Below are 11,530 nucleotides of genomic sequence, written 5' to 3'. Positions count from 1 at the left end.
CTGGCTTGGTCCTGGCAGTAGCATGGACCAGCAGGACTGGCTCAGGATCTAGAGTCAGCCTCAGTTTCGTTACTGCTGTGCAGGTGGGGGAGAATGGCCAACGACCTTCATGCATACTCTGATACTTCCCCCAGAATTCCACCCTGCTGCCTTTCAGGTATGGATCCAGTGGAGAAATAGACCCAGGTATCAGATAAGAAATCAACATTGGGGGGCCAGCAGGTAGTGGTTAAAGCACTGGACTCCCACATAGTCAACTATGGTTTGAGTCCTGGACCTGGTGGCTTAAAAATCACACCAGGCACATGTGCTTGTGTGCACAAAATCCCAAGAGGAGAAGGGATTGTGGCATGGCCATCCTCCCAGGGAGGTGATTTCTGGCTTTTCCTCTCATTGTGTCTCTCTGGTGACTGCATGCACCCTATGACAAAAACCTTAAAAAAAAAAAAAAAGAGAGAGAGAGAGCGATCGACATTGTCTCAATTGCTGGTTGACTAGATTGAGGGCATAACGTGGAGTAGTGGACAGTTTCCTCTGTAGATTTACCCATTATGTTAAGCTGATGTACACACTCAGCTTCACAGAGAAGTTCTGCCCACGCTGGCTTACCTGCCACGAAGGAGCAGAGGGCAGAGTGAGCTAAACGAGGGCAGAAGGGCAGGCCACGTGGGAATAGTGACTCCTCCCACTCTCACCTCTGATAGAGACAGTGGAGCCAGGGATCAGCCTCACCCTATTTCATAATCAGGTGAGGCTCCTCCTCCTTTGCAGAAGAGTGGAGGAAGCGGGCATGGTAAATGAAGGGGGAATACTTTCACCAATCTCAGAAGGTTGACATTTTATACTTCATTGATATAACGGTAGAAACACTGCAAGTGGCTCTGGCTATGTTTTCTCTTTTTTTCAAGGTAGGGAAGGTATTTGGAAGCACCAAAATTTATGGCATGATTTTTGTCCTTGAGGAGCTGAGTGCTTAATCTAGAAAGCTAGGTTCTACCACGTGGAAGTAAACAAAACAGATCGGGGCACCAGCAGGTGGGTGGCGTGGTGGTTAAGACTCTGGACTCTCACACATCCAGAGCCTTAACTACCATGAATCCTGGACCATGTGGCTTAAAAACACACTGGCACATGTGTGTGCATGCCCAAAATTCTGAAGGGAGAATGGAGGAGAAGGGATCGCAGGTAGCCATTCCCTGGCGTGGAGGCTGGCAAGAGCCAGGATTTCTTACTTTCCCACTCTCTCTCCAGTGAGTGCATATGCCCTATAGCAAAACTAAAAAAAAAAAAAAAAAAAAAAAAAGAGGAAGAAAGAAAACAGTTTCCTGAGGTCCCAGGAGGAGGGGATCAGCCTGGGAGGGCTTGACAATCAGGGGCTGATTGCCTAGTGGCGCTCTGTGCTCCTGACGGCTGGACCATCCTTTCTCCCGACAGCGGAGGGGAACAGTGACGAGCTCGATGAGCCGATCAAGGCTGTGTTTGCTGATGTGGCTTTTGTCAAGAAGCACAATCTGATGAGCCTGAACTCCATCAACTGGTCCCGGGTCCTTGTGCAAATGGCCCACCACTTCTTCGCTTACTTCCGGTGCACACCCTCCTTGGACATGCAACCCCTGCCCGCTGTGGAGGTGGTTGTGCCCACAGGGGCTGCTGGTAACCTCGCAGGTAAGAGAACCCTGGGGTGCAAATGGGCTTTCCAGAAAAATGCCTGCAGCCCTGGTCCTTCCAGCTCTCTTAGAGGTAACTGTGAAGAAGAGAAAGTTGAGGGACGAGCAGTTGGCGTAATGGCTGTGTCGCTGGACGCCCATGTAGTTGTTCGTGGTTCGAGTCCCGAACCCAGTGGCTTAAACTCACGCCAGGTGTGTGTGCGTGCATGCCAAGATCCTGAGAGGAGAATGGAGAAGAGATTGCGGTGTGGCCATCCCCCCTGGGGGGGGGGATTTCTCGCTTTCTATCTCTCTGTCTCTCTCTGTCTTTCTGGTGAGCGCACACACCCTATAACAAAATCTTCTCCAATTAAAAGAAGAAGAAGAAGAAGAAGAAGAAGAAGAAGAAGAAGAAGAAGAAGAAAGAAGAAGAAGGAAGAAGAAAGAAGAAAGAAGAAAGAAGGAAGAAGGAAGAAGGAAGAAGGAAGAAGGAAGAAGGAAGAAGGAAGAAGAAGAAGAAGAAGAAGAAGAAGAAGAGAAAGTTGAGAAGGTGATGAAAACCACATGGAAGAAGCTCGGCAGACTGCCCCTCAACTCCCTTGGAAACCTCCCAGGCTGTTGCTACCAGGGAGAGTGATAGTTGACCTTGGTGTGCTTTGACCCTCTCTCCTCACCTGCTCAGGAGAGAGTGGACAGACAAGCTCAAGGGTCAGCTGTTATGCCTAGCTGGCAGTGCCCGATACCAGAAATACAGACTTTACTCTCAGCCTTGGGCAGGTGCCTGCTGCGAGGATCAGTACTCTGGCTCGATGTGTCCCCACTTCTGGACACACTGCCCAGTGAGGCCAAAAGAGCTCTGGACTTGGAGTTCTGGCCCCAGGTCTGCTTTTTACCAGTGAAGTGCTGTAGGGTGGCCCCTTAGCCCCAGCCCCTCAGCTGCAGAAAGCAGAACAGGTTGCTTATCATCGCAGGTCTGCAAACGAGGGGCAAACGAGGGGCAAACGAGGTTCTGGTGTGCTCGTGGACTTTGTGAGGGTCAGGTGCTGTGCAGCTGCGTGGCACTAATCATGTTCTCTAATAATTAACCCTTACGCAGCACTCCCCATGAACTGGACACTGTCCTGAGTGCTTTTTGACTATCAACTCATCTAGGCTTCACAAAAGCCTATGAGGAGGACGGCACTATCATTTCCATTTTGTAGTGGGGAAGAGGAGGGATAAAGAAGCTGGTCAGCATGCCCCTGGGTCAGGGGCAGAGCCAGGATCACTACTCAGGCACTCTGGCTCCAGAGCCTGCATTGCTGCAGAAGCTAATGGGGAATTCGGTTTCTAAAAATTCTATCAATGGCGTTACTTCTGATGGGTGCCAGAGGTGGTTTTGGTGAGACCAGGAAAGCATCCTAATAGTTAGGAAGTTTCTCGACTTCTTCCAATAATGGAAGATGAAAGTACAGGGGGCTGGCAGTTAGGCAGGGATAGATCGGCTTCCTCACTACCTATCGGGTGAAGGCCACCATGTGTGGTTCTGGCTAACTTGTCTTAGCCACTTACCAAAGGTAAATTACTCTCGGAAATTACGTAAAGCCTTTCAAAACTATGTCACATTTGGGGGTTTTCCATCTCCCATAGTGAGAGATTCTTTGTTCCAGACAGACAGCTATTTTAAAAAAGATTTTGCCAGACAGCACATGTCTTTGCTGGAGAGATGGGGGTGGGGAGAGAGAAAGAAAAAACATCTCTCTCGTGGGGTATGGTCATGCCGTAGTCCCTTCTCCATCTTTCTCTCCTTTTGGGACTTTGGGCACACATGCACGTGTGTCTTGCATTTCCCAAGCTGCGGGGTCTGAGACCCGAACCACAGTCAGCCACGTGGGACCCAGCTGCCTCAACCATCATGCCACTGGCTGGCCCACAGGAACTGCTTTTAGGATGGGTTGAGGGTGCTGCCTTGTCTTCTCTTGGTACCTCTTTGGGAAACAAAGTCTAAAATCGCTCTCTCTAGGAGGCTGAGCGGGGCAGAACTGAGCTGTATTTCACATCCTGACTCTAAGACCAGGTTTAGGACTGTCATTTCAATCTCTTTACACCTTCCTTGTCTCGTTGGCAAGTAGGTTCTTTTACAGCCCTGAGTACAAAGGTCTGTAGCCCCGGGACACGGTGACTCGCCCTTTTACTTTGTTTCTTTTATTGTTATTAAAAAAAAATGTTAGCAGCTTCACTGCTATATTATTCACATACCATGCACACATTTTAAGTGTACGATTCAGAGGTTTTTAGTATATGCACACATCTGTACAACCATCACCAGAATCAACTGCAGAACATTTACATCACCCTAAAAAGGAACCCTGTATCTTTTTTTAAAAATAATTATTTATTTATAATCGTATTCATTCATTCATTTATTTTAAGTTGACCAGAGAAACACAGAGAAACAGAGAGAGAGAGAAAGTGAGAAAGTAAGCCACCAAGTCCGGGACTTGAACCGTGCGTGGTCAGCCATGTGGGAGTGTCCAGTGCCTTAACCACCATGCCACCTGCTGGTCCCGAAACCCTGTATCTTTTAGCAATTGCTCCTGTTTCCCCTAAAGCACTCCTTTCACCAACCGGGCAACCACTAATCTATTTTGCTTCTATTTTTCTATTCTACACATTTTACGTAAATGGAATCATACAATTTGTGGCCTTCTGTGTTTGACTTCTTTCACTCAGCAACAAGGTTTTCAAGACTTATCCATCTTGTAGGGCATATCAACACTTCATTCCATTGTATAGTTATGCCACATTGTATTTATCAGTTTATCAATTGATGGACATTTTGATTGTTTCAACTTTTTGGCTTCTAGAACTAGTTCTGCTACCAACATTTGCATATAAATTCTTGTATAGACTTATGTTTTCATTTCTCTTGGGTGTTTAATTCTTTTTTTTTCTTTTTTTTTTTGAGAGGTTTTCGCTATAGGGCACGTGCAGTCGCCAGACAGACAGAGAGGGACATAGAGACAGAAAGCAAGAAATCACCCCCCAGGGGTGATGGCCATGCCGCAGTTCCTTCTCCTCCATTCTCCTCTCGGGATCTTGGGCATGCACGCACACATGCCCGGCGTGAGTTTTAAGCCACCAGGTCCGGGATGCAAACCGCGGTCGACTACGTGGGAGTCCAGCGACATAGCCATTACGCTAACCGCTGGTTCCCGGGTGTTTAATTCTATTCCCACTAGAGTGGAATTGCCAGGTCATATGGTAACTCCGTATTCCACAGCTGAGGAATTTGCCAGACAGTCTTCTAATGTGGCTGTACCATTTTACAATCGCACCACATCCTCAATCACTGCCGTTTTTCATCTGTCTTTTTGATTCTTATCATCCCAGTGGATGTGAAGTGATATCTCACATGGCTTTGGTTTGCATTTCCCTGACGTCTGATGATTTTGAGCACCTTCTTGTGCTCGGTGACTATTTGTATTGTATATCATTGTGAGACAAATGTCTATTCGGATCCTTTACCTACTTTTTATTTTTATTAAAAAAAAAATTAGAGAGAGGTTTTTGCTATAGGGTACATTCATTTGCCAGATAGACAGGGAGAGACAGAAAGACAGAAAGTGAGAAATCAACCCCAGGGTGGATGGCCATACTGCGAGCCTTTCTCCTTCGTTCTCCTCTCAGGATTTTAGGCATGCACGTACACATCCCCAGTGTGAATTTTAAGCCACCGGGTCCAGGACTCAAAGTACAGTCAACTATGTGGGAGTCCAGTGACGTAACTGGTTCCATTTGCCTGCTTTTTCAATTTTTTATGTGTGTTAAAATGTCTTTCCCATAATAGTATGCATGTACATACACAAGAGAAAAGAGACAGAAGCAGCATCCTCCACAGGGGTTGGTCATGTTGCAGCCCCCTTTCTTTCATCCTCCAAGATTGCAGACATATGTCCACAGACCCAGCATGTTTTCAGGCTGTCCACGCTGGGGACTTGAACCTTAATTCCCATGCAGCTCCCAACTCCACAGTTCAGCACATGGTGGACTGCTGGTTCAGGTTATTTGCAATTTTATTCTTGAGCTTTTAGAGTTCTTTATATATTCTGGATACAAATTCCTCATCAGTTAAATGATGTATGAATTTTTTTCCCATTTTGTGAGTTGTCTTTTTATTTTTTTCAATAGTGTTCATTGAAACACCACTTCAAAAAGCAAAAAGTTTCCTTCTTCTTTTTTTGGAGAGGTTTTTGCTATAGGACGCGTGTGCTTGACAGAAAGACCAAGAGAGACAGAGAGACAGAAAGTGAGAAATCACCCCCAGGAGGGATGGCCACACTGCAATCCCTTCTCCTTTCTCCTCTTTTTTTTTGGAGAGGTTTTTTTGCTATAGGGTGCGTGCGCTCACCAGACAGACAGAGAGAGACATAGAGACAGAAAGCGAGAAATCACCCCCCAGGGGGGTTGGTCACACCGCAATCCCTTCTCCTCCATTCTCCTCTTGGGATCTTGGGCACACATGCACATGTGCCTGGCGTGAGTTTTAAGCCACCGGGTCCGGGATGCGAACCGCAGTCGACTACGTGGGAGTCCAGCAACATAGCCATTACGCTAACTGCTGGTTCCCCTCCTTTCTCCTCTTGGGATCTTGGGCATGCGCGCACATGCACCCCGCATGAGTTTAAGCCACCACCGGGCCTCGCACCGTGTTCGCGTACATGGGAGTCCAGTGCCATAGCCATTATGCTACTGCTGGTCCCAAAAGCAAAACATTTTTTAATGTTGATGAAGCTATATTAATTTTTTTTTGCTTTTGTTCCTAAAAACAAACAAACAAACAAACAAACAAACAAAAACATAAAACTTTGTTCTCCTCCTCTCTTGTCTTAAGCTGGGTGCATTGCTCAAAAGATGGGGCTGCCCCTCCACCTGGTTGTGGCAGTGAACCACAATGACATCATCCACAGAACTGTCCAGCAGGGAGACTTCTCTTTATCTGCAGCTGTCAAGCCAACCTTGGCATCAGCAATGGACATTCAGGTGGGTCTGTGGGGGACATGCAGACTGGGTCCAGGTATTGGCTGGACAAGGCTGAGATCAGCATGGTCCCTAGGACTCTTCCTTTCTACCAGGTGCCTTACAACATGGAGAGGATCTTCTGGCTGCTCTCCGGCTCCAACAGCCAAGTGACGAGAGCCCTCATGGAGCAGTTTGAAAGGACCCAAAGTGTGACTTTGCCTGAGGAACTACAGAGCACGGTCAGTCACTACCCATAATCACAGAGAAAGGAGAGGGTACAACCAGACAACAGACTTGGGGGTTAGAAGTCTGGTCAAGGGGACACCTGCTGTGAGCCAGGCACTTTTCTGTCACTTTGCATGGAATGCTTCATTGCCTGAGGAGAGTCAGTGGAGAGCGTGGTTCAGAGCCAGCCGGGAGATGAGCCAGGTTCTGAAACTCTGTGCCTCAATTTTCACATCTGTTCAATGGGGATAAAGGATGCCTACCTACCTCATCGGGCTGTTCTGAGGTTTAAATCAAGTACTACATAGGAAACACTTTGCATACTGCCTGATAATATAGGGCTTGATACAGTAACTATTTTAAAATTTATTATTGTTAATTTTCAAGAATAGTCACGACTATAAACCACATCCAGTATGAACAGAGACCCTTGTCCCCATCTTGCTTTTTCTTTCCTTCTCCTAACTTTCTTTCTTTCCTCATTCCCTCTCTCTTTCTTCTTTACTCTTTTTTCCTTTCTTTTACTCTTCTTCCTCTCTCACCTCCCTTTTGTTCCCCTTCTCTCCCCTCCCCTCTTCTTTCTTCCCTTTCCTTCTTCCTGGAGAAGGAGAAATTTTGTCTCCTTGGAGTAGTAAGAGTCTCCTGTTTCTTCTTCTTTTTTTTAAAAGCAACTTGGCAATGGTTATGTTTTTTATGTAAAATAATAATATAATAATAATAGGACTTCTGAAGCCGCCTTTAATTTTCTCTACTATGTTCCCACTAAGTGGTCACGTGAACTGTGCATGCCACCAGTGACCAGGACCTCACTACCTCATGCCAGCTCTAATTACTACAAAGTCCTTTACGTTGAGCTAGAATCTCTCCTTCTAGCTTGTGCCACCTGACTCTTCTTCAGCATTTTCCTCATCATTTGAAGAGAATCCCTGTTTACTGACTTCCCAGCTCCTTTAGCTGTCCCTCCCACAACATAACCTGCAGGGTCAATGTCCATTTTAAAGGGTTGTTTCTTTGGGGCTGGCAGGTGGTGTGGAGGTTAATGGCTCTGGACTCCCACATGGCCAACCATGGTTTGAGTCCTGAACCTGGCAGCTTGCTGTCTCACTCTCCTTCTCTTTCTCTTCTTCTCTGGTAAAATTAAAATAAGTAAATAAATAAAGCTAGATAAAATCATTCTTTTTAAAAAAAATAAATAAAATAAAGGGTTGTTGTCCAAGCCAGAGACAGCTCTCTAGGCCAAGCAATATCCATGAAGACTGGAGTGAGAACTGCTGTTTTCTGAGATCTACGCTTCTTTTGATTTAATGAATGATTGATTTGTTTGGTTACGGATTTGTTTTGATGGCCACCTTTATTCTCCTGATGTAAATTAGGTGCTACCTAAAGTCAGAGACCATGTCCTCTGCTTCTTTGTTCCCTCCAGACACGTCATTTGCCAGAATTGTAGTCATTCATTTCTTCATTCACGCTATGTATCTTCTGCGAGCCAGGACCTGGGCCAGGTGTTGGAAAGACAAAGACAGATAACATGCATTCATTGGCTCTGAACCCTAGTGGTGGAGGCAACTATGTAAACCATTTATAAAACCCTCCGTGGTCTCTGTGGCAGTGAGTCTTCAGGGCATTTCGTATATTGTAAGCATGCAATAGATGTTCAGAGAGTGAGCAAATCAGCAACCACACTGCGGAGCACAGAGAAGAGTCTGTTCTGTCTGAGCATAGCAGAGAGGCCACCTGGAGGAGGTGCTACCTGAGCCACAGAAAGGGGGCAGCAATAACAAAGCCTTGGGAAGGTCTGGATGCTCCAAAACCGTGAGGTGTCAGGTTATCAAACAAGACTAGACACCAGTTTGCTGAATCCCAACTAAATGTATGGACTTAGAACTCAAACGTATCCTTACTCCAAGTTGAAGAACTCAGCTTAATTCATAGATTTTCTTCTGAATCTGAACGTTTCTTTGGCGTGTCTGGCTGTGTGTGACGTATGGGGTTTTAGTCACTTTTTCCTGCTTCCTGCCCTCCTGACCCTGGGACCCTTCAGCTTTCAGAGGCAGTGGCGTCTGTGTCCGTGTCAGACAAGGCCATCACTGAGACCATGGGCCGCTGCTGGACTGAGAATCGGTACTTGCTGTGCCCTCACTCGGCCGTGGCCGCGAGCTACCATTACCAGCAGGTGGACAAGCAGCCCAGGTACAGCCCGTGGGGGCGCGGTTTTCTGGGTTCTCTTTGATTTTCAGGGGTGCTCTTCTTTTTAAGCAGGGGAGAGAGGAATGTGGACAAATGGCCTTGATGGGAATGCTGAGTGCTGTGTGGAGTTGTGCCCCAGAACCGTGGGCTCCTAGGGGAAGTGTGGCAGGTAGCCCAGGGACAGCCAGTGGGAGAGGTGGTGGTTGAGTTGGGCCTCCGACTGGAAGCAGCACTGCCAGGCAGCGCTCTCGTAGACGAGGTTGAAGGTAGCGTCTGTAGGTGCTCTCTGTCCTCCGGGCCCCACCCTACCCCTTCCCTGTCTTCCTCCTCCTCCTCCGGCTCCTCTTTGCCCATACCTCCATCTATCCCTCACTGGTCCTCCTGCTTCCACCTGTCCCCTCCCCCAACAGTGCTATGCGGTGCTGCCTGGCGCCCGCCTCTGCAGCCAAGTTCCCAGAAGCTGTCCTGGCTGCTGGGCTGACCCCGGAGACGCCTGTGGACATCCAAGCCCTGGAGTGCAAGGAGACACGCTGCACCCCAATGCGGAGAGGTGACGACTGGACCCTGATGCTTCGGGACACAATTGAGACCGCGAGCCAGCGGTGGAAGGATCGTGTCCTGAATGCCTCTGAATAGTCAGCCTGGAGTCGGCTTCCAGTCCCAGGGCAGTGGACGCAGAGCTGCCTGTGCCACAAAGAGCTGGCATGGGAGGGTCAGACAGTGGTAAAAAGTGACGCTCTGGGAGGCCGACCCACGTGGGAAGGTCCTGGGCTGGCATCCGACCTCTCTAAGTGCACCAGGCCTGTGTGTGCCCACGGTCTGGGCTGGCTGAGGCTGGGGGAGGATCAGGGCATCGAGACCTTGTTAGAAGTGGTGTCTCCCACTCTCTTTCTCCCTCTGCGTCTCTCTCACTCATGGAATAAATAAACTTAAACAACAATAGAAGAGCTGGTGTAGGAGTTCCTGGGAGGCTGCTGACAGCTCCTGCTCTGTTCCCGGGGCAGCTCTGTGCTCCGGCTGTGACACCGTGTGCCTGGTCCCCAGGGGACTAGGGAGCTAGCAAGTGATTGCTGTGGTTGCTGGAAGTGCAGCCACTGGACTGTGTGCCAGGGTCACTGCTGTGTGACAGCTTCAGGGCTTGCAAATGAAGCGCCTTGGGCCCAGGGTCGACCTCTGCTCCAGGGGTTCAGGGTAGGTGGGAGCTGCTCGCTACTCAATGTAGGCCTGGGCTCTGGAGTCTGAGCCTTACTTTATCTGTCCCCCTGCCAAATGTCAGGGTCCTACCCTCATATCAGAGGCTTCCACCCTGTGGAAATGTTGAGAAACCACTGGGGTAAGAGGCCTGTGGTGGAGAGCCTGCCTGTCCTGTGGGCAGGTCCCTCCCCAGCAGAGCTGCAGGAACGGGGGCTGCCTGGGAGCTGCTGGGTGATGGGATGGTGCCGAGGTGTGTGCCACCACCATCTGCTGCTTTTTAGTCCAGCCCTTAGCAGGCAGCAGAGCAGGTGAAGGCAGGTGGCCCTAGCTGGGGGTGGTGGTGGCGTCGACGGGCTGAGGTGGGAATCACAGATGGAGGCTGCATGGGAACGTGTTGGCATCAACACGCAAACTGAGTCAAGGTGCCCTGTTGCTCATATATCGACTACACTGGAGAGGATGTAGTCCTTGTATCGCTGGGTTCCAATCCTGAGTGGCTTCAGGAAAATTTTGGAAAAACACAAAGAATGTGCATCAAAACAAGCCTCATGTGGAGGATACCGGGCCCCCTCTGAAAGGCCAGGGAGACATGGGGTGGAGGGATTTTTTTTTTTGCCTCTGGAGGACACTGTTGCTCCACCCTGAGGGCTGCACTGATGTGACCAGGTGGGCATCTGGCCTCTGGAGCCCCCTTGCCCCTGTCCCCAGGTCTGGAGGTGCTGGTCACCTAGGGCTGACCTCTCCCTGGTGTGCCAGGCAGAACATGCCAGTCTTACCTCTCAGTGTTGCCCAGAGGCCTTCCGTCAGGAGAGGCTGGAGGGTGCCCTCTACTGGAAAACTTGGCAGTGGCAGGGCATTCAGTACCAAGAGGAAGGACAGGCTGCTGGGTCCATAGGGGCATGGAAGGAGAAAAGACAATGGCGCGGGTGGGGGGGACCACAGATGGTGTGGTGATTAAGGCGCTGATTCCCACATGGCCAACTGTGTGATTGAAGGGTGGCTTGAAAAAATTACTGGGTGCATGTGCGTGCATGTCCAAAATCCTAGGAGGAGAATGGAGAAGGGATTATGGCACTGCTACCCCCCACTCCCTGGGGTCTTTCTCACTCTCTCTCTCTCTGTCCCCGTAAGCATATACGCCCTATAGCAAATTACAAAAAGAAAAACAGGGACCAGCAGATGGTATAATGGCTACGTCGTTGGACTCCCATGTAGTCGACCACAGTTCAGGCCCTGGACCCAGTGGCTTAAACTAAAGCCACGCATGCGGCGGGGAA

General features: G+C 49.0%; 1 protein-coding gene across 2 annotated transcripts in view; it reads left to right on the top strand.

The window, feature by feature from the left end:
- THNSL2 (threonine synthase like 2) overlaps nucleotides 1-10,001 on the top strand; it is a 19,930-nt gene extending 9,929 nt beyond the window's left edge. For both annotated transcript variants that reach the window (XM_006168358.3, XM_006168359.3), the window contains exons 5-9: nucleotides 1,435-1,665; nucleotides 6,520-6,668; nucleotides 6,761-6,886; nucleotides 8,914-9,062; nucleotides 9,470-10,001. In XM_006168358.3, coding sequence (XP_006168420.1) covers nucleotides 1,435-1,665; nucleotides 6,520-6,668; nucleotides 6,761-6,886; nucleotides 8,914-9,062; nucleotides 9,470-9,695 — 881 coding nt within the window. In that variant the 3' untranslated portion in view covers nucleotides 9,696-10,001. The remainder of the gene's footprint in view (nucleotides 1-1,434; nucleotides 1,666-6,519; nucleotides 6,669-6,760; nucleotides 6,887-8,913; nucleotides 9,063-9,469) is intronic.
- Nucleotides 10,002-11,530: the final 1,529 nt, after the last annotated feature.

This window comes from Tupaia chinensis, unplaced genomic scaffold (assembly GCF_000334495.1).
Source record: "Tupaia chinensis unplaced genomic scaffold, TupChi_1.0 Scaffold145741_1, whole genome shotgun sequence".
Taxonomy (NCBI): domain Eukaryota; kingdom Metazoa; phylum Chordata; class Mammalia; order Scandentia; family Tupaiidae; genus Tupaia; species Tupaia belangeri.
The sequence above is the reverse complement of the archived record's forward strand: the minus strand, read 5'-3'. Positions and strand labels throughout refer to the sequence as shown.